Raw genomic sequence first — 20087 nt, forward strand, 5'->3', positions numbered from 1 at the left:
GAACACCACTGACTACACATTTACCTAAGGGAGTATCACCAGTGGATGCATAATTCTCCAATCAGTACACACTTGCACAAGAGGATATTCCAGGTGATGATTGCTGCTAAAGTATTCCATTCACAGTTCTGCCAGCAGGAGGCAAGGGGGCCCTCACTGCGCGGCCACAGAGGGGTCATTTTAATAATAGGACCTGAGAGGAAGCAACGAAACTGCGAGAGGACAGCATTGGTGGGGTGCAATCAGTGGAATTAGCCGGTTGGCTATTATGTTTTCCGCCTCCGCGCTTCAGATAGATATCTAACAACATTTCTGTTTGATGCAACATGTTTTGATGAAACACGTTTGTTTTTTTTTTTTAATAAGAGGCAGTGGAGTGTCGCGTGGATGGTGGACATAAGCTCTCGATTTCTGAAGTCTTTCTTATCACAGCCACCCTAGACAGAAACCAGCTTCTGGGTCCGTTAGAAGTCATTTTGCATTCAGCAAATCCAAGAACCGCCTCCCCCCCGCGTCTTCTCCTCTCCCTTCTCAGCTCCCGCCCCGTGCAGACTCCCTCTCCCTCTCTCGCTCTCTTTTGCACACACGCAGCCTGTCCGGTAGGATGGGACCAGACCAGTAGCCACATATCCGTGCACGCCTGACCGCTAGTCTACTTCCTGGATGGAAGAATGGGACATTTCCAGCACCACTTTTCTGCTTCGGGCTTCGTCTCGCTGACGCCGCGGATAATCACTTAATAATGACCGCATGTAGTCAATATTATTCGATCACTTTTTTTTCTCTCCCCCCTTGCTTCTTCCTCCTGTAGTTAAATACCGCGATTGATCGCCGATTGACCTCGCTACACTTCGGGAATGTCGCTATCTGGAAGCCCGCAGCTGCACACACGGAGGAGTCCAACAACAGATTTTGAACTGTTTTTGCACAGCCATAGCGTGCGTAACGTTGTATTCCTCGAAGCTAAGAGCAGCCTGTGCTCAGACCGGAGGCGAAAAATTTTGTCTTTTTAAAAAAGGAAAAAAGGGGGGAGGAAGAAAAAGCAGTGACTGTCCTGACCGCCAACCATTACTTTGATGCTCTGCCTTCGTGGCCACTGTGCCAACTTCGTTTTAGCTTAGGTGGTGTGCGTGTGAGTGATTTCTGTCTCTCTCTCGCTTTCTCTGGTTGTTCTCTTTTTTTTAAAAGAAGAAGAAAAAGACAAACTTTGTCACCCGTTGCCTTCTTGCTGCTCTCGATGAGTAGACTAACATGCGGAGAATACGGGAACCGAGTTACTGGTGGATTTTATCCTTAATGTTTTTAACCTTGCCCAAACACAAAGACTGTCAGCCTGGTAAGTACTCGCAAACACACGCGTTAGCTATCATTTTTATTCAGCCCAACTCCTCCGGTGCCTCGCGCTACAGTGTTAGTTTAGCTCCCCCTTTTCTTTTTTTACCCCCTCCCCTTATATTTTCAAGGGTAAACGGATAAAGGTTTTGCTTGTGGAGATGAAGGGTAACGTTTAGCTTAACGGTTTCAGGGCCGAGCCGAGTTCAACGTCCAGCCGCCGAGACGTTTAGCCTGCGTGATTTGTGTGCATGTTATTGATTAAGCAGCGAGACTATGGCGCAAAGTATCCCTGCGTTAACGCCACACTGAACACTCAAGCAGAGCCGGTTCTAGTCTCCGAGCTGCCGTTTGACCCTTCTCCCTCGTTAGCTGGCTAGTCGCACAGAGCGATTCGGGGTATATGAATGTATGGAAATGCACAATAACATTCCTGGAGGCACTCCTGTGGCTATACTTTATGCCCGGTGTTTCCACGTTGGTGTTTTTTTTCCCCCTTCTAACGTTGGGTTACGAAGATTGATTTATCCGGGTGCCCTGCAGTTTTATCGCGGGGTTAATAAGTTATTTTACAGACGCACAGTAGTTGTGCTTTTAGTTTATGTGGCGGTATATTATGTGCTTTTCCTCGCTGTCATGTGCGTAGGTAGAGGCGAGGATGAGGACGATAGTTAGCGCTGTTGGTTCGTGGATGGATGTGCATGTATGAGAGGCGATTAATGCCACTGGAGTACGAATGCAGGTCTGGACTGTAGGCTGCTTGTCCTGTGCAAAAACAAAAGGAAAAGAGACAGGGATGACTAAATATTGACGTTTTTAAGCGTTTAAGGGGTTGTATCCGTTGCCACAGCTGTTTCAGCCACCCGTTCAGTATGTTTTATTAAATGTGGGAAAAATGACAAAATGTCATAGGTTGCTGAGTGTGGTGCAACACTGGGTCTTGTGGTGAAGCCTGTGTCCCTTTTTTAAATGTTGTTTTCCCACTCGAAGTGCTCTTTGTGGTTGGGGGGAGGTTGGACTTCATTTAGATTCAGGAATCACAGAGGAGGCCGGAGTGAAGGCTAATGCTGGGTTTGAGGTCAAATGTCAAAGGGATTGTGATTAGGTTTTGATTTATATCCCCTTTAAGATGGATCAAAACAATCAGTGGAATGACACACTTTAAGATATTGAAGGTTTTTTTTCCTTTGTGCGTCATGGCCCCTCAGATTTATTGATAGGGTAAGGATGATATCTGTATTGTATACCAGGCCAAGAGTGACGTGGATTTTACAGTTAAAACAGCTGATGTAAGTTTTAAACACGTCTTATGTTTTAATTTTTTATTACGCTCCATTAAATTGTGATGGGTAGGGGGTTAACTAAAATCAGATTTTTCAGTGGTCAAACTGCAACATGAAAATATGTTTCTTAACAACAGCTGTATCTCTGGGAGTGGTGCATTGCAATTGTTTGGCACCTGTAAGCCAACATATGCCAAGACAGCTGCTCATAAATGAACGGATTGGACTAGAAGTAGGTATTGGACAACGAATGCATCTGTAAGCTGACACCAACATTTCAGTTTCCTGGCAATTTGATTTATGAGCGTCTCTTCTTCATCACTTCTGTTGTTAGTGCATTAACAAGTGGATAAATGTAAAGTGAACGAAATTCACCAGATAGTGGCAGCTAGCGGGGCAAACGAATCGGCTAATTGGCATGTTAATAAGGTTAACACAATAGTATTGAATGACTAACCACATAAATGAACACCATTCCCCTTTTTTCCCCTTTCAAATGTTTTTTTTTTTCTTCAGTTACTCAGCTTTCATCATGAGGATAATTGGATAATTTTTCTACTGTATGATATTGTGAGCATTGTTACCCTTTTATTCCCATACTTAAAGGTATTTAAAGACACAGTACTAGGTGTCATATATCCGAAATGTAGTTTTTAGTGCTAGTGGAGTTATATGATTCTCATTGCCCAATTTGATACCATGGACAAAAAAAAGAGACAAACAAAATGAATATCCCTTGTCATTAAATATTAACTCCTTTATTTTAAAATCATTTCAAATCAATAAGATGGTGGTCAAAGACTGTTTATTTTAAAAATATTTACATTATATTTTATTTGATGGGATACAGACTGAAATTTAAGGATCGTTGCTGGGTAGCCTAGTAGCATCACAATGAGTTACAACAATAGTTACATTAGCTTAAGCATTTCTTTAATGTTAGCCATTGCAAACAGTTCAGTCTTATGAAATGTGGCAGATTTCACAACGGCAATGCCATCAGCCTCGAACATTTCAGGATCGCTACACAAACATGGATACTGCCTTTCTTATCAGCAAAGTAGCTAGAGGTAGAGCACACTAGTTGCCATCTTTCACAGGTGGTTTTTGGTGTGCTTGTTGGGCTGGGGGTGTCTCCTTCTTCTTCTTCAGTATGAAACAATGGGTTAGAACAGTTGTAGGTGGATTCTGCCCCCATCAGTTCCAGAAGAATTGCAGCCTTGGTACCTACGTTACGTAAAAAAAACAACCCCAAAACAAAACCAATGAGTAGCGTTGCCTTTTCAGAATTATTGAAAGATGTTGTAAGTATCGGTTCTGGTGACATCCCTGTTCTGTCTTTACAGATGTGGTTCGTAAACAGCTATTCAGAGATTTAAAAACCCATAAACAGACACATTTTTTATAGATTCCACCATCATCTGTGCTGTAATACTTAAGCTGTTTACACATATGTCCTCCAGAAAATGTGGAAAAATCAGGGACAGGTGTGAACTTTTAAATATATGTAACACTCAAAAGGACGTTCTCTACATCAGATTTATTCCCAGTAGTGGAAAATGCACAGTTTGATTTTTGTCAAGGATAGAGCATACTTGAGGCAGGACACATGACAACCAACGATTTATGGAAATTCTTTAAACTGGCAGGGTAAAAACCATTTAATGATTTGGACATTTGCATTCGGCTCCCTTGGCGATGTCAAAGGTCAAAGCTGCTGTGCGTGCATGGAAATGGCTTCGCTGTACAAGCATATTAGTGTCTGTAACTGTTTAATGGATCCGCTCCTGTGGCACCAATCACCCTCTATAGAAAAGTAGCAGTGATGTAACACTTGAGAATGGTTCCTCGCTGCCCCCCCCCCCCCTCTCTCTCTTGCCCCAAGATCCTTCAGTTCCACACTTCCATATCCTCATGTGCTCAGTTAGCTGTTTTATTAAGTAGTAGGCTAAAAAGGCCCCAATTTTCAGTGTCTTGAATATGGAATGCCATCAGGATACATCATTTCTAAATAGTTAAAACGGTTTCTTGTGTTTTGGCAATAGCCATACACCGGTACCAGCTGCACTTTCTTCCTCTCTTCTCCCTCCAACAGGGAGTTGACACATACACCATAGTGTCCACACGGTCCCACCTCCTCTCCCTTACTCACCGGCCTCTACATCTTTATGTATATATCATTCATTGAAATTCAAAAGTCCTTTGCCATCGTCAGCCCCGTGGTTTTACAAATGGCTTTGAATATCAGTTCCTGTGTCGTGACAACACTGTTGTTTCAAAAGACGGCATTAAGACCGCACCGGCTTACTGAGAAACCACCTGAAGTTGGGGGAGGATAAGTCCTCCAGTTTCTCCCATCTGTGTTCTTCTGCTATTCTTAGGCTGGTTTACAAAGACGTTACTGCCGAAGTTAACGTGAAAGTATGAATTTTAAAAGGTTAAGAGAAACTATTTGCTTAAAAAAAAAAAAAAGGATACAAGATTTAAACAAATGGCTGTCAGGGCCGATTTATTTTCATGATAACCTATGCGGGTTTTTTTCTTCTTTGGATACAAAGGCAGTTATGCATGTCTTTTCTCACTAATGCAAGCACCATGATTCCACCTCCACCCAAAATGTAATTCTCTTCAGTAAAACGGTGTATATAAAGACTTATAAGAAGATTATTTACTATTGTGTTTTTAAAAAAAGAAACTGTATGGTGTGTGGTTGGACTTGCACCTCTGCATCCATCATAGGAATTGCTCACTGGTAATTATAGAAATTCACTTAAATATGTGTGTAATACAGCCTTGCGATGCAGCTGTGGAATAATTGGTTACACAGGGGGGGAGAGGAGAAAGGACCTTTTAAAAGATTTAAAAAATAACCATGTGCGGCTTAATGGATGTTTTCAAAGGTATTGAATTGTAAAAATGACCCTTTTCAAATAACATCATTGTTGCCTGCTGCAAATAGAATAGTACCGAGCAAACAAATTATTAATCTAATTAATGAGGTCCTGATATACCGCTGGGCCAGCAGGATGCCAGCTGTCTGGACATCACTGAAGCTGGCAACAGCATCATTATCATCAAGGTCCTCAGTATTTTTAATATATTTTTTTCTGGCTAGCTGGTTCAATATGTACAGTACTGACACCGCGTCTCAAAACGGACTCTCGTGGTTTTTAAATAGCATCAGTAACATATGCTCATTCTCAATCTTTGATGGGCTCAGCGCAGTGTTATCTGTTGTCTCTCCACCAGCTGCCTGTGCCACCCACTAAATGCTCCGATGGGGAAACATTGCAACTGTAATCACTTTTCACTTGTGTGCAGTGTGCAGATAACTCGCTGTTTATCCCTTTGCTAGTGATGCTCATCCTTTGCTTATTGCTTTTAAATTTAATGACTAGCTTATCTGTCATTCTAATTAGAGTTTTGGGGGGGGGGGGCCTTAAAACAAGAACGCAGTATTGTTGGTAAAAGTATTTGAACCGTGATTGCTTGAACTACGAGGGAGCCAACTTAGCAACCGGCAACCATTGTGGTGTGCAGAAAGCACCCCAGCGTGTAACCTCTAACTGATCATCTGTGAAAAATGTTCCTCATTTACCTGTGAAATGAGCTACCTTTTTATTATTCCACAGTTTCATGTAGAATTTGTACTTGCTATTAAGAGTCAGTTTTGTTTATGCGGCAGCACAGTTGGAGTAATAGGACAATTATGTTAAATGCAGGACATTTAAAGGACATTTACATTTTTTTTTTAAAAGAAGCTGTTACTTTAAAGGGATGTGAGGACAAATGAGACTGACTTTCACAAACATTTGAGGAATCGTGTCAGTTTTAAGATGAACATTTCTTATGCATGAATATATTATATATACACTTTTCAGTTTTAGTGCTAATATTGCACACATAGATCTTGTGCCTGTTCTCTGTTCTATTTCGGTTCTGTTCTGTTTTATATTTTAGAAGCGTTTGGTCATGTACTGAAAATACCAGACATACGTTTTCTGTGCGCCTGGAATAGTCATTGTGAAATGAAATTGAAAGGCACTCCATCATATTCTCATATGTGAAAATAATTCCAAGAAATGCTGAAAATCCAATCAGGGCGCAAGATGAACTTTCCCCGTCCTAGCACTGGTGCTGCCAACTTTCAGTGAGTCGCCCCTGCGCGTGATTTCATTTGGTGCAGTGTGGTTAGTCAGCCTTATGTGCTGTCCTAATTGGTCTAATTTTTCACTGATGTAAAGACTGACAGTGACTCAGGACTTGATATTTGCGAAGCACTTTAATCTCTGGGCTAGGTTTCAGTGCCACGAGCACTGGCGGGCAAAATTGGTCATTTTCTATTATATAAATTGTTACATTTAGATGCATATAAAACGAAGCGTGTACTTTAGTAACCATTGAGAGGGATTGGGTGGAGCTCGGTGTTTTGAGCCATTTAAAAGTGAGATTTTATGTAAAGGTGCAGTTGTAGCCTGAGGTTTTTGGTTCCATGTTTTGGCAGCTGGTCCCGTGAGCCTGCATAGTAGTGCATTTGAATCCCTCCCTTTGAAACTGAAACTCCTCAGATTTATAAGAGAAGAAAGTGAAGACAAGAGCAAAATGGCAGTGTGGAGTCCATGGTGTGTTTCAGCTCAGTGTGAGAGGATGTACTTCTTGCTTCCCGTTTCACCTCACGAGAGTGTGTCAGCTCATTGTTAAAAATTTAGAGTTGCCTGCAATGGACAGGCAGTATGTATAGACACATGGCATTCCACTTGCACACTGCTTCGCAACTACTTTGCTACCACTTGTGATTATTTTCTTCTTCAGTGGCTCAGGGGTGTCTTGCTGCCAGCCCCTGCACCCGGTCAGTTTTATAAACCCCCAAATTTTATAAGTCAGGCCTCCCTTTCGATTTCTACATCCTCCTCTCTCTCTCTCTCTCGTTCTACTTCTTATTGTACACCTTTTTTTTTCCTTTTAAACTTAAATGGCTATTGACCGCTTCATCTTTTGAACACAGTAACAGCTAAATGCACTGTTTCGTGTGTCATTGTGTCAGTGTGCTCACACTGTTATGAAAGTGTAGGCAGGGAGAGGGCCGGTAGGGAGAGGCCAACTGAGCTAGTGAAGAATAACCACAGTGACAAGCGCTGTAGCTGTCAGTGCCAGAGAAGCACCAAACAGGCCTAAGATTATCCAGGGTTTTTCCTGCATAGGAAAACAGCAACAACAAAAACATACGAGCACCCACCAAAGAGGTTTTGTCCTTGTACCAAAAAAACAAACAAACAAACAAAAAAAAAGCCCACACCAAGGACTGGCATGAAAACTATTTCAACCATGTTTTTTTTTTTGTTTTTGTTTTTTTGTAAGGTACTCCAGGCTCATTACCATAACTATATGCTGAGCAGTCATGCTGAAGTGTTTAATCACCACCTGGTGCTTGTGCATTTTAAGCTGGGGTGACCCTGTCCTGATGCACACATGTAACTAGGTTTATGTTAAATTGGCTCAATCCAAAAAAAAACCATCCAACACTGGACACGCTAATCTTGACAAAGCTATTCAGAGGAAGCTAATGACTCAGTCCTATGAGTAAAACTAGGAGGACAGCATCCTTGTTGCATCTACAAAAAAAGTAAAAATAAAAATAATAAATGGTTGGATGGTGATTGTATTAAGTTAAAAATATTTCCCGTTCTCTGACCACTTGAAAATTGTGAGGACTATAATGGTTGTCCAGAGTTTGTTGATGTTGCACACTCACAACCACTTTTGATTGCAAGCTGGTCGACCAGGTCGCCTGAAAGGAGACGATATTTCTACAAACAGTTGCCATCTCACTTGGACTGACTGCAATCACTCTGAGATTGTAGAAGGTTTGCAAATACTGGCTGTCTAAACTATCAGTGCTCACAGATTACCAACATTTTTATGTTAAAGTGTGCTTTCTCCTGTGGAAAAGTACCAGCACTAACACACTGTGTGCATTCTGAAGCAGAAAAGCTTTGCTTCTTCTCAAAGAACAAGCAAGCAAAAGACATGTTTACATTTAGAGCTCCCCCCCTACACATTGTTTAATCAAACATGTTGAATGTGTTTCCTTACTTATGGTTTATTAAGTAAACTGGTTTGTTTAATAAAAAGATAATGTGGGTTTCAAAGCCCGCATTATCTGCGTTCCTGGTAGCTGGGGTGTTTCTCTTCCCTGCCTTTTTTAGGGACGTTATTGTTGATTAACTACCAGCTGTCAATCTGTGGAATCTGCTCATTAAGTGATGACTTATTGACCTCGTTTCTGGGTCCAAGCTGCTTCTGAGTTGGAGGAGGCTTTTTAATGTTGGATTTTTTTTTTTTTTTTTTAAAGTGTGCTGCAGTGCTTTGTCTCTTGTGTTTTGAGTAGACACGAGCCCTCTAAAACTACTCAGTTGTCATTCTCAGCCTCTACAGCTTTTTATTAGCACTCTTCATGCGCAGCATGTCTTTAAGCTAAATTTTTTAAAAACACAGGGTGTACACCACAGCCTATGTTCTCTCAGTGTCCCATGCGCACACGTTTTCCTTTTAATCTTTAGGAAAGAATCACTCTCTCGCCAAATTAAGATGACATTAAGCTTAGGATCAGAACTTTTATATAGCAAGTAATCCAAACCATGCAGCATCGTATTAATGACTAACCTTGTGTTGTGAATGGGGTCATCTTAGTTTTCTTGTCTGAATTTTTCATTTTATTCTTTCATTAATTGTCTCTGTCAATCAGGAATCCACGTGTACTTTCGTTGAGACTGTATTAATCCTCATCCTGTGTTTTTCTCAGGCTAATATAAATATGATAGCCACCAGGTAGCAGATCATTATTTCAACTGGACCAAATTCGCTAACCCTTTAAATAACACTGTTTTTAGTTCACCGTCTTCATTGCTCTGTTTAACAAGTGCCATATACATTTGCTGTTTTTTGAAAAAGAAATCCTTTAGTCACGACTTGGTATACCATTGTTTGATGTTAGTTAGCTAAAACTCAGAGGAGAATTGCCACACTGCAGAGCATCTCTGAATGCACAGCAAATCGAATCTTGATGTAGTTGGGCTACACCAGCAGAAGACCACACTGGGTGCTGTCCCGGTCAGCTAAGGGCAGGAAGGATGTGTTACAACAGTGAAGAATAGAGGAATGGGTCTGACAGGTCTGTTAGTGCTGCAACATTTAAATGTGTAGAGTCAGAATTTAATCTAAACAGCATAAAAACCTGAACCGTTATGGATTTGTATCAACGGTTCAAGCTTCTGGTGCTGTGAGGGATATTTTTCTGGCACACTTTGGCCACTTTAGTACCAGCTGAGCATCATTTAAATAGCACAGCCCTACCTAAGTTGTATTGGTGACAATGTCCATCCTTTTATGCCCATCTTGTGATGGCTGCTTCTAGCACGCCATGTAACAAAGCCGGTATTGTCTCAGACTAGTTTCTTGAACATGACAATGAGTTCACTGTATTCTAATGGCCTCCACAGTCACCAGATCCGAATCCAATAGAGCACCTTTGGGATGTGGTGAAGCAGGAGATTTGCATCGTGAATGTGCAGCCGACAAATGTGCAGCAACTCTGTGATGCTATCACATGAATGTGGGCCAAAATCTCCGAGGAATGTTTCCAAGCACATCGTTGAATCTGTGCCATGAAGAATTGAGGCAGTTCTGAAGGCAAAAGGGCGTGCAACCCGTTTCTAGAAAGGTTTACCTAATAAAGTGTCTGACTGTAGATCTGAGTGCCAAGGCCAACTCTTGTCCACTCGATACAGCTTCATCGATTTGCAGTTGTGCCACGGCTCTTTTATGTCTCTGTAGTGCTTAATGTAAGTTTCAGAAATGGAGCATCATCGAGCACTCTGTTCTTAGCAACTGCATTTCCAATATTGTTGTCAGTTGCTTTGGGATTTCCTTTTGTTTTACAGGCGTATTGAAGACACATTTGCAGCTCATTTAAAATTGATGTGGCTGGAGACAATTTGTGACTGTTTTACTTCTATTTATTACTTCCACTCCTTTAATTGGAAGTGTGACTGCAGCGTTCCTTCTCCTCCCACAAAAACCGGAGGAAAATTAATAAGAAAAGAGAAGCGTCATTAAGTATGAATTTAATTGTTTCTTATAAATATAGGCATCTCCCCCCCCCCCCAACATTTTCTGTCTGGCAGAGACTGATCTGGTGTAAAAACACAGCGGAAAGGCCTTGTGTATTTGAGCTCACTGGCTTCCATTGACATTGAGGGTGAGATTGCCCTGCCTGAAATTGCAGGAATTAATATTGAAGTGGAGAATTTCAATATGAGCTCAACGTTCTGGGAAGAGTGTTTATTTTATAAGATAATTACTGTAATTTGATATTAATGGTGATTAAACTGTTTATTTGTGTAACTTATGTTAATCAAGGCAATCAGTCATCACTTCATTACTTGGTGCGTGTATGGTTGACTTCCCTCACTCTTTCAGCCAAGATACTCGGAGCTGGTCACAGTAGCATTTTAATCATTTAGAATGACTCACGGCCACTTCACTCCAAATCATTTCATTTGTCCTAGCAACACCCGACGATGCACGCGCATACACATATGCACGCATACACACACGCGCACTGGAATGGACCAGGCGGGTTTAAAAGAAAGGGGGGAAAATGCTGCCGGGGAAACTCGTGTACTTATTTCTTGTGCTTCATGACAATAGTGATTAATGTCCAGGCAATAACGCACTCTCACCGAAGGACATCTACTGCTGCACTGGAGGACTTGGCTATATCAATAAATGTCCTGTGTCCTTCCGTCGCCGTGTCCTCTTTCCCCTTTAAAAAAAATAAATAAAAAATCTTGCCTCGACGTGATACCGTGTCGGCTTTACTTACAGCTGAACTGTCTGTCAGTGTTGCCCTGTGGAGAATGGAAACAATGGGGCTTTTTTTTTGTGCTGCTTAGTGTTGTGTGTCAACAGACCATATGTATTTCCTTTGTGCACACTTGGTGTGTTTCTCTGCTCTTTTTTTTTTTTTTTTTTATTATTATTTTTTTAAAATGTGGGTTACATTCAAGATTGTCTTTTTCTGAGGCGAGGAAAAAACAAATTCAAAAGTAGGCTATCTCCTCCACGAGGCTCATTTTCCCTGTCATGAATTATGGCGACAATCACTGAAGATATAGGATTAGGCGGTGCATGTTTTATCAAGCTCAGAGTGCTTGGCAGAATGCAAAATAAGCTTGTTGAATGAGAGTCAAGGTGTGTGTGTGTGTGTGTGTGTGTGTGTGTGTGATGAATTACATTTTAACCTTTACATAAATTATATTCTTGTTATCGTGAGCAACTATAGAAAGCCAGCGCGACATTTTTCTTTTCTTTTTTTGCTAGTTCAAATTTAGGTCACGGCAGGACTTGTGTATGAAATTGTACGCATCATTCAGCCTTTGACCTTCAACGAGATGGGAAAGTGTTTTATTTGAATGGAAGAGCAAATGAACATTAACATAAGCTTGACATGGTGCCACGTTAGTCTGATTGTATTATATAGCCATCACATATACATATATATACATATACATATATATATTATATATGCCTTCATTTTCATGATTGCTTTTATGGAGCACCACGACTACAAAAATCAAAGCCATAAGTAAATGACTTAATGAAAACGATGCCATTAGAGGCAACACAAACTGTTACACGTAATTGTGGGCATTCTTGATTTATGACGTAAAATTTTGGTATTGTTTATTTTGCCCCGTTTTTACAATGTTGACTCCCGGAAACCTATTTGTTTAAGGAGTTTGAGCTGGCTCGGCGCCCCTTGTGCTTTCATCTGACCCAAATCTTTTTGGGCAGACAATCGCCATTGTTGTAATGATGATTAAACTCCTTAAGTTAACACCTTAACAGATGAGTCCCAAGGCTCTTTCCTTTGGGTTGAGAATGAGATCGATGTTCTTTTCAGCCAGAAACCAACAGGTAAAAGGTTCAGGGTAATTGGGTTTTTAACCATCTTCTACTGTGGTGGTCCTAAGCCACTTTTAGGTACATAATATATCATTATTCATGGCCTGCTTTTGGATGTTTCACTCATTCACAAAATGGATATTGTAAATAAGTACCATAGGCTGCTAGTGGGGAAAATTTGGTGTTGGTTAATTTCAGGGGATTCCTGGGGAGAAGATCTGCTGAGTTGGAGGCTTTTTTAAGTCAGACCAGGAGTTTAGAGTCTACGCTATCGATCCTGTTGACACGCTTCCCTATGGGGAATGCAAATGTTTCTGTACTTCAACACAAACACTCCTGGTAGTAGGACCCTAATTAACTAGGGATTTGAATACCGTGGCCTTTACGTTTGACATTTCCATATTTCAGAAAGATATTGTTTTATGCTTCCTCAACAAAGACAACTCTCATATTCACCAGACAGTGAAATTTTATGACAACACAGTAAACAGCTGAATTTATCGAACATTTATCAAAACCAAAAAAGGAGGAAAAAAAAAAAGTCCTTCTGTTTGAACCCTGGATAGTTTGAGCTGCGCTGTCGCACAAATTCTCGTGTGTCCGCTTATCTGTCAAACACCGGCATAAACTGAAAGTGTGATAGCTGCTCCGTGTTATTGTCACAGCTAATCTAAGCCTAACAACGCACGTGTTTACTGAAGCAGAGCAGATCCATCCCAAGGTAACCACTAATCACTCAGGGATTGCAGAGATCATCTGTCCCCACGCTTAACAGCCAGCGTCAAGCAGGTGGGAGCTAGCAACCACTCTGCTGCTTCAGCCTCTCAGATCTCAAGACAATCATCTGTGTTGCTGTAATGTTTAGAATTAAATGCTTTGAATAGGCCTTATGGTACCAGTAACATTACTGAGTGTCTTCTTGTTAAAGTGGAAGTTGCCGCTTTGAGATAAAAGGTTAATCATGTATTTAAGCATGTGAATATTCTCTGAATAGACTGACTAAAGTACTTTTTCCAATAAGCATGATGGCACTTAGGGGGTATTCAGCTTACTACTTGCAAGGCTCACCATTTTGCTGAACTCCACCACCATATTTGAAGGGTAGCAGTGTAGTGGTGGTGGAGCAGCAATTAGTTGCTTCATAAATTTGTCAATAGATGGAAATTATTATGACAATATTTAGAGAGATGATGGCAAACACTGCCCAGTTTCCAGCTTTATAAATATACTGGGATGGTTGTCATTCGTGCTTAAGGGATGCTGATGAAATATATCTTAACATAATCTAAAGATGTCAACTTGGAATTTGGCACATGCAGCCACTTTCTGGACCATATCATTCGGTCATAAGAACTGCAACTAAATGCCTGTGCGAGCTGGCTCTAATGCTGTTTGATTAGAATCATTACCTTGAGTCACAGCCAAGTACCTCTCAATTGAATGCTGTTTGTTTTTGCCTGCTCTTTTGTGCTCTGAATCTCTTGTTTATCAGCCTTAAATAGCTTTTTCTACATGTAGATTACATCCGTGCCATGTTGGTTTTAGTGAGTCTGCTGTAAAAAGTCTATGGCGGTCTTTTGATAGACTAACATTGAATGAACAGAAAAGTGCCAATGATTAGGCACCAAAATCACCAAGCTGGTGTATATGAAAACAAGGCCAAAAAAAAAAGAGTGAATGTCGAGGAGCTGTTATGAGCAGATGTCCTCATTTGTCATGATTGATATGTTGGCATAGATGACTGGTGCTTTAACAGTCTTGTAATCCCTTTTGGCTAATTAGCGGCCACCCTATTGCAGCATGCCACTCGGATTCCTGTGTAATACCTCCCAAGTTAATCAGCATTTATATATTGTTTGGACCTGTTATGCTTTAAATTTAAGATTTAAGATCGCGGATAAAAAATAAACTGCTTTGGATGCTGAGCCAGTAAGGGGCCACTTTAGAATTCATTAGCTTTATTGCCATTCCCAATAAAACTACAGGTAGTTCTAAGGGTATCTTTTTATTTTGATTTTTCTGAAATTATCTTAGAAATTTAAAAAATTTAATTTCAAAGCCAAAATCAATCAGTTTGTAATTACTGGAAACAAGCACTGCAGTTTTGCAGTTAAATGGTAACAATGGGAACAGAGAACTGAGGACGTCTCAATGTGAGGGAAAAATTAAATTTTCTAAAGCATGTTATTTCTTGGAAATTAGCGCATTACAAAGTGACATTAGATGAATGTGACCAAAGCATGCATCACGAAATCTACGGGACAAGTCTGACCCTATCATGCAGGAAGTTTAAGTAAGAAAACTTGTAATTGGAAATGCTGTTCAATGGCTGCATGGACTCGTCAGTGAATGGGCTAATGCACACTTCCTGCTGTAGCAAACCAAAGTTTTTCATTAGGATTATTTTACTATATAAAGAATACATTGTAGCGCAGCAGCAGACTGATACACTGAATATTTGAGGAAGTGCACGATGGTTGTTGTACACCGCATGCAGGGTGGGGTAAAAACCTAATGAACTGCAAATAGTCGACACTGCATACTAGCGAGGCTACTGGAGAGAGCGTTGGAGATGTATCAAGTGCATTGCACTTCATGGTTTTATTTATCGTTTCTAAATTCAGCCTTCAAGTATTGATTAGAGCCCAACATCAAAAAGCATTTAAAGGGGGAAGGAGGAGGTCTGACTGCTTGTATGGCCCCAGGCAGGCATACAAAGTCTGTTTGGAAGTGATGCAAGGCCCTATGCAGTTGCTATTATTTATGGTTAACATTGAGTCATTTGGCTAGCAACTCGAAGGTTGGGTATTTTTCATCGGTGCTAGGCACATTTCTACAGGTATTTGATTTAGTTCCAAACTATTTAATGAATTTCGGGCAATATTTTTCAAATTGACAATTGTTTTGTAGATGCTTGTCTTTAAATCATCCTCGTGAAGCTATGCCAACATACATTTTCATGCTAGGTTGTCCTACAGTCACTGCGATCAAATATCTGGCCTGGTGGTGTCGGTGTCATGCTCCTAGATGGACCCATTTATATTACCAGTAATCAAGCATCACCATTCAGGAACACCAGTAATGTGCGAGGAGTGTAATGCATCCACCAGAGGCAGCTGAATTTATTTCAGAATCAATAACTAGACAATTCATGCAGGGCTGCACACTGTGTCCTGAGGAATGACCTCATAAGCTCTTGGCACTTAAGTGATCCAATTGCCACATATTGAAAATTGAAAACTCACTTTACACAGTAAATTTTCTTGACACTGTCAGAGCTGTTATGTCCAGTCCTGCCACTGTGTGTGGAGGCACATTTGAGGATGCTTTATTGTAGTCCGTGAAAGGAACAAGCTATAGCTGGTCTAGTAAAGGTCGCAGGCCTGAATTTGTTTTAATCTTGTTAATGGTTTTCATCAGAAGCCCTGATGCACTCAATCAGTGAACACTCTGGCTTCTTAATGCACTTAATTCACTGTACTAGCTTTGCCCTATAGATTTGCCTTGTAGATTCAGCCTGGTTGTAAGTGGCAATGTTAAACACCGAATCCCCCACAGGAAGCCGTCCAATTTTAATTCGCAAGAGCCGGCTTTGGTCAGACAATAGAACAGTTCTATTCTTTACCGGCATCTAATGAGTAGAGAATAAATGTCAGGATGTGTACTTTGTTCTTTTTTTCCCCCTTTTTTTTCCATTTTCAAGGAAGCCTAAATACACTGGAGACTTTCATCTAGACCTTTTCGCCCACATGCGTTATCAAAGTCTGACATTTGATGTACTGCGTTTCTCACTTATTTCTTGTGGTAAAAGGTTTAACACATGACACACTACACTGCTCAGGCCTCATCACCTCTAACTTATATAATATTAAAACGCAAGTGACACAGATGTTCACAGTATATCTTTCTAATTGGCGAAAAACTGCTAGGAATGCATGCGCATAAACTGCGAGCTTTGATTATAATGAGATGGCCTTACCCAGTTTTCGCCCGAGAAGTTTACAGACAAGACTGCAGAGCAAGTGTGGCATAATGAGAAAGTCGAGTAGGCCTCCTTTGCCCTTCCTCCTATTCAGCTTGCTTTGTTGTACAGGTTTCCTAATGAAACACAAACAAAAAATGTTTTCTGTTTGGGAGGCGGTCCATAATGCACACAATGCTCACCGTCGTGTGCGTTTTGATAGCTTTCGTATACTCGTGCGAGCTGCGAGTTTTTGTCTCTTCACCATCTCTGCCCGTCTCTCCAACTCGGCGTGGAGCCGCGTTTTAGGCTTTCAGCACTCTGTGTGGCATTGACAAAACAGCCATGTACTGAATGTGCGGCTGCACTTCCTGTCAATTAACATGATGAACACGAAGCTAGATGGATCTGGACATGTTAACAGATATGCTAATATGCATTAAAAAAAAAGAGGTGTCAAGGGAAATTTTGGAAATTTCAGTCGCGGAACAATTTTAGCACCAGACTAATGGGCTTAATTTTACTGTACTACAACTACATTTCTCTTGCCCAAGGATGTCGGTGTCCTTGTTGCTGAAGCTGCTCATTTGCTTTTAGCTGTGTAGCTCTAAATATCTGCATTGGGATTATATTTGTTGTTTTATTATTTCTGAGTTTGATGTCTTAGCCCTAAGGCCTGGCTCCCCGTGCGCCATATCTTTGGCTGATCTTGGCAGTTCTCGTGTTCCTGAGGTCTTGGTGTGACCGCTTCCCGAGGAATGAGAAACACATGATCTCACAAGATCAAACTCCACTTATTTTTCTCTGCTTCACAGTCAGATTGCCGACCTTGTTTTTACCACTGTGGCTTGATGTGGAACTATGCACCGTGCGCTGCGGATAGACTGAGGTACTTGGCATATCAAATAAAAAAAGAGCCATTTGAAATGTACGTGTGTTTGGCGAAAAGATATCCGTTAAACAGAAAGTGAAGCAGATGTCCTTCCATTTGACAGCAGCTGTCTCCTTCAGAATACACATTTCCCTTTTATATAGATAGAGATTTTGCATGCGCGAGTCTAGCCTTTTAGACACTCATGATGCCTGTAAAAACGCAGCTCGCTTCTCGTGAGTCTGAATTCAGGCAGAATAATGTAAAAGTTGTTTAGGCTGTAGTTTGTCTAATTAGTACATTTAATTATATGCATTCTCTCTCCCTCTAATTAGGGGGATGGCTGAGAAAATGGGGGCGGGTGAAGTGAAGCTTCCCTCTCCCACAACAACTACTGTCAAAATGTCTGTATGTCGCTGTGTGAATCTAAAGCAGGACAAATGTGGAGGAGAATATGAAAAATGGATCAGTGCTGACGCACTCGTTGGACAGTATCCACTTCATTCAAACACATCGGCGCATCCATTAGGGGCTATGACGGTGATGCAAAATACCTTGCTCAAAGTGCGCACTTTTCTGGGATGTTATTGTTGCCAAAAGGTGTTTTTCTTATCGCTCTCTCTTTTTCTTTTTCTTTCCTTCTTTAAAAAGCTCCTGGTGAAATGGTGAGGCAGACACACACTATGTTAATGAAATGGTGCAAGTGAGCCAAGTTGTTTTTCCTTTGATAATTAAGTTGAAATAAACAGGCATATTAGGGTAGGGTAACATCGGGGATGCTACAGGGATTGGAACAAGCCTTTCTCAGTTTTTAAAGCAACAATTCTCCCCATAATAAAATGCATATCTTTCCCCCCTAGCCTGTGATGCTAGTTATCCATTTAGATTGTGACAATGCAAGTTCCCCAGCTTCGGAGAGATCAGCTGCAGAGATTATTTCTCTTGAATATAAAGGAACTAAATGCCTCGTGATGCTCGGAGCAGTAAAAACTCAGCAGCAATCGCTTTCCAGAAATAATGACCTGGTTACTCAAACAATCTACCGAGCTAGTGCTGTTTTCTTCCCATCACCTGATAACCTGCTCCCAAACTGTTCGATGTAAAAGGATTTAGCAGGATATATGGCACCGTAGGCTACAGAGAAAATTAAGTAAATTAAATTTTTGTTATGAACTGTCCCTTTAAGGTTAAGTTGTTGGTAAGAGAGTGCTTAAATCGCTGCAGCCCTTGAAGACTGATCATTTGTTTCTCTTATGTTCAAGAAATCCCATGGAGAGGCCAGTGTTAAATTGATCCTACTAGCAAATATAGTCTCAGCTTTCAAAGCATGATGTTGCATATTGCAGCATAGTTTTGTCAAAACTAATTAAAAATACATCAATAAGCCACGCTGTTGTTGTTTCGTGACTTATTCTCATTATTACCACGAACACGGGCAGTTTATTTTACGTCAGACCCGCATACACTGTCCTGCTGGAGTAAATATTAGCGAACAAAATCTGTGACTGAAAATAGCTCTGGACTAATATGCTGTTTCCTCCTGTTAATGACTCAAGTTTGCTGAAAAACTTGAGGTGTTTTGTGTAATTGGTTTGTTCTCAGCAGGTAAAGCCTGAAATGCTAACATACAGAGTCGGTGCTTTAGAGGGTTTGGTGTTTTTATGGGATTTGCCTTTAATGGCTAAAATATAGAATATTGACAGGTTTATATTTTAAAGCCAAACGCTGCCACTGAGGTTCGAAACAAATGATAGACTACCCGAAGGCTCTCCATGTACTAGTACAAGTACATTTGATCTTTATTTTTACGTTAGATGAAACCAAAACACATCATGAAAAACGGGCCTGGTCGTCTATTTCTGGAAGCACTAAATGAAACTGCATGACTTGGGTTTGTGTGGATTTTGTTTTTAAATATCATCTGGCAGGGTTTTCTGTTATGGATAGCTAAGAGTCTCAAAATTAAATAATTTCATAATTAAATATGCTGTTAATTAAATAAAATTGCTTAATGAACCATTGACCAATTAAAATATTGATATTTTATTTTTAATAAAAACATTTTTTTAAGTAATACTAATAATAATTACATAAATTAAGAATTTCCAATATTTAAAAATATATGTTATGCCTGCTGTGCTGCATTGCTTCATGAATCTATTTCATGGGTCAGCTATCAAAGTTAGGGGACTTTGCCGGGGAATCAAGTGGACACTATGCCTTTTAGTTAATTTAAGTTTCTCAATATCAAGTACAGAGTTTGTATTTGCATACTTTCTAGTTTCTACTTGACAACCACTCTCAGGGGTCCAGATTTGAGGACGGCTCACAGTAACACAGCAGCATCCTTTTATAACATCAGCGTGGCTTCACTGCATAGTTTACTGCCTCTTTTACTATTGACTAATTTTTACAGTGAAAATGGCACATAAGAGATCTAATTACCTGTGTTCTTTTAAAATGTATATACGTTTTTGTAAAGCTTTTAGCAAAATGCTCAACTATAAATGGCCGGTTAATATGAAATTATTTTGAAAGGTCAAACACTGGACTGGAGTACACTGGTATGTTAAATTCAGTGTTTCTGATTAATCAACAGCAGATTCATTAAAAACTTTTTTTTTTTTTTTTTTTTTTTTTTACATAACTCAATGCTCATTGAAGAAAAAAAACA

The 20087-nt window shown here is 40.4% G+C and overlaps 1 protein-coding gene across 1 annotated transcript in view; it reads left to right on the plus strand.

The window, feature by feature from the left end:
- Positions 1-236: 236 nt before the first annotated feature.
- Positions 237-20087, plus strand: part of ca16b (carbonic anhydrase XVI b) — a 114915-nt gene continuing 95064 nt past the window's right edge. The window contains exon 1 of the mRNA XM_085274514.1: positions 237-1336. Within this exon, the coding sequence (XP_085130640.1) occupies positions 1252-1336 (85 nt within the window). The 5' untranslated portion in view covers positions 237-1251. The remainder of the gene's footprint in view (positions 1337-20087) is intronic.

The sequence above is a fragment of the Mchenga conophoros genome, linkage group LG5, assembly GCF_057382185.1.
Source record: "Mchenga conophoros isolate Kocher_MC1m ecotype Shallow Benthic linkage group LG5, M_conophoros_male_GT1.1, whole genome shotgun sequence".
In the NCBI taxonomy this organism is placed as follows: Eukaryota; Metazoa; Chordata; class Actinopteri; order Cichliformes; family Cichlidae; genus Mchenga; species Mchenga conophoros.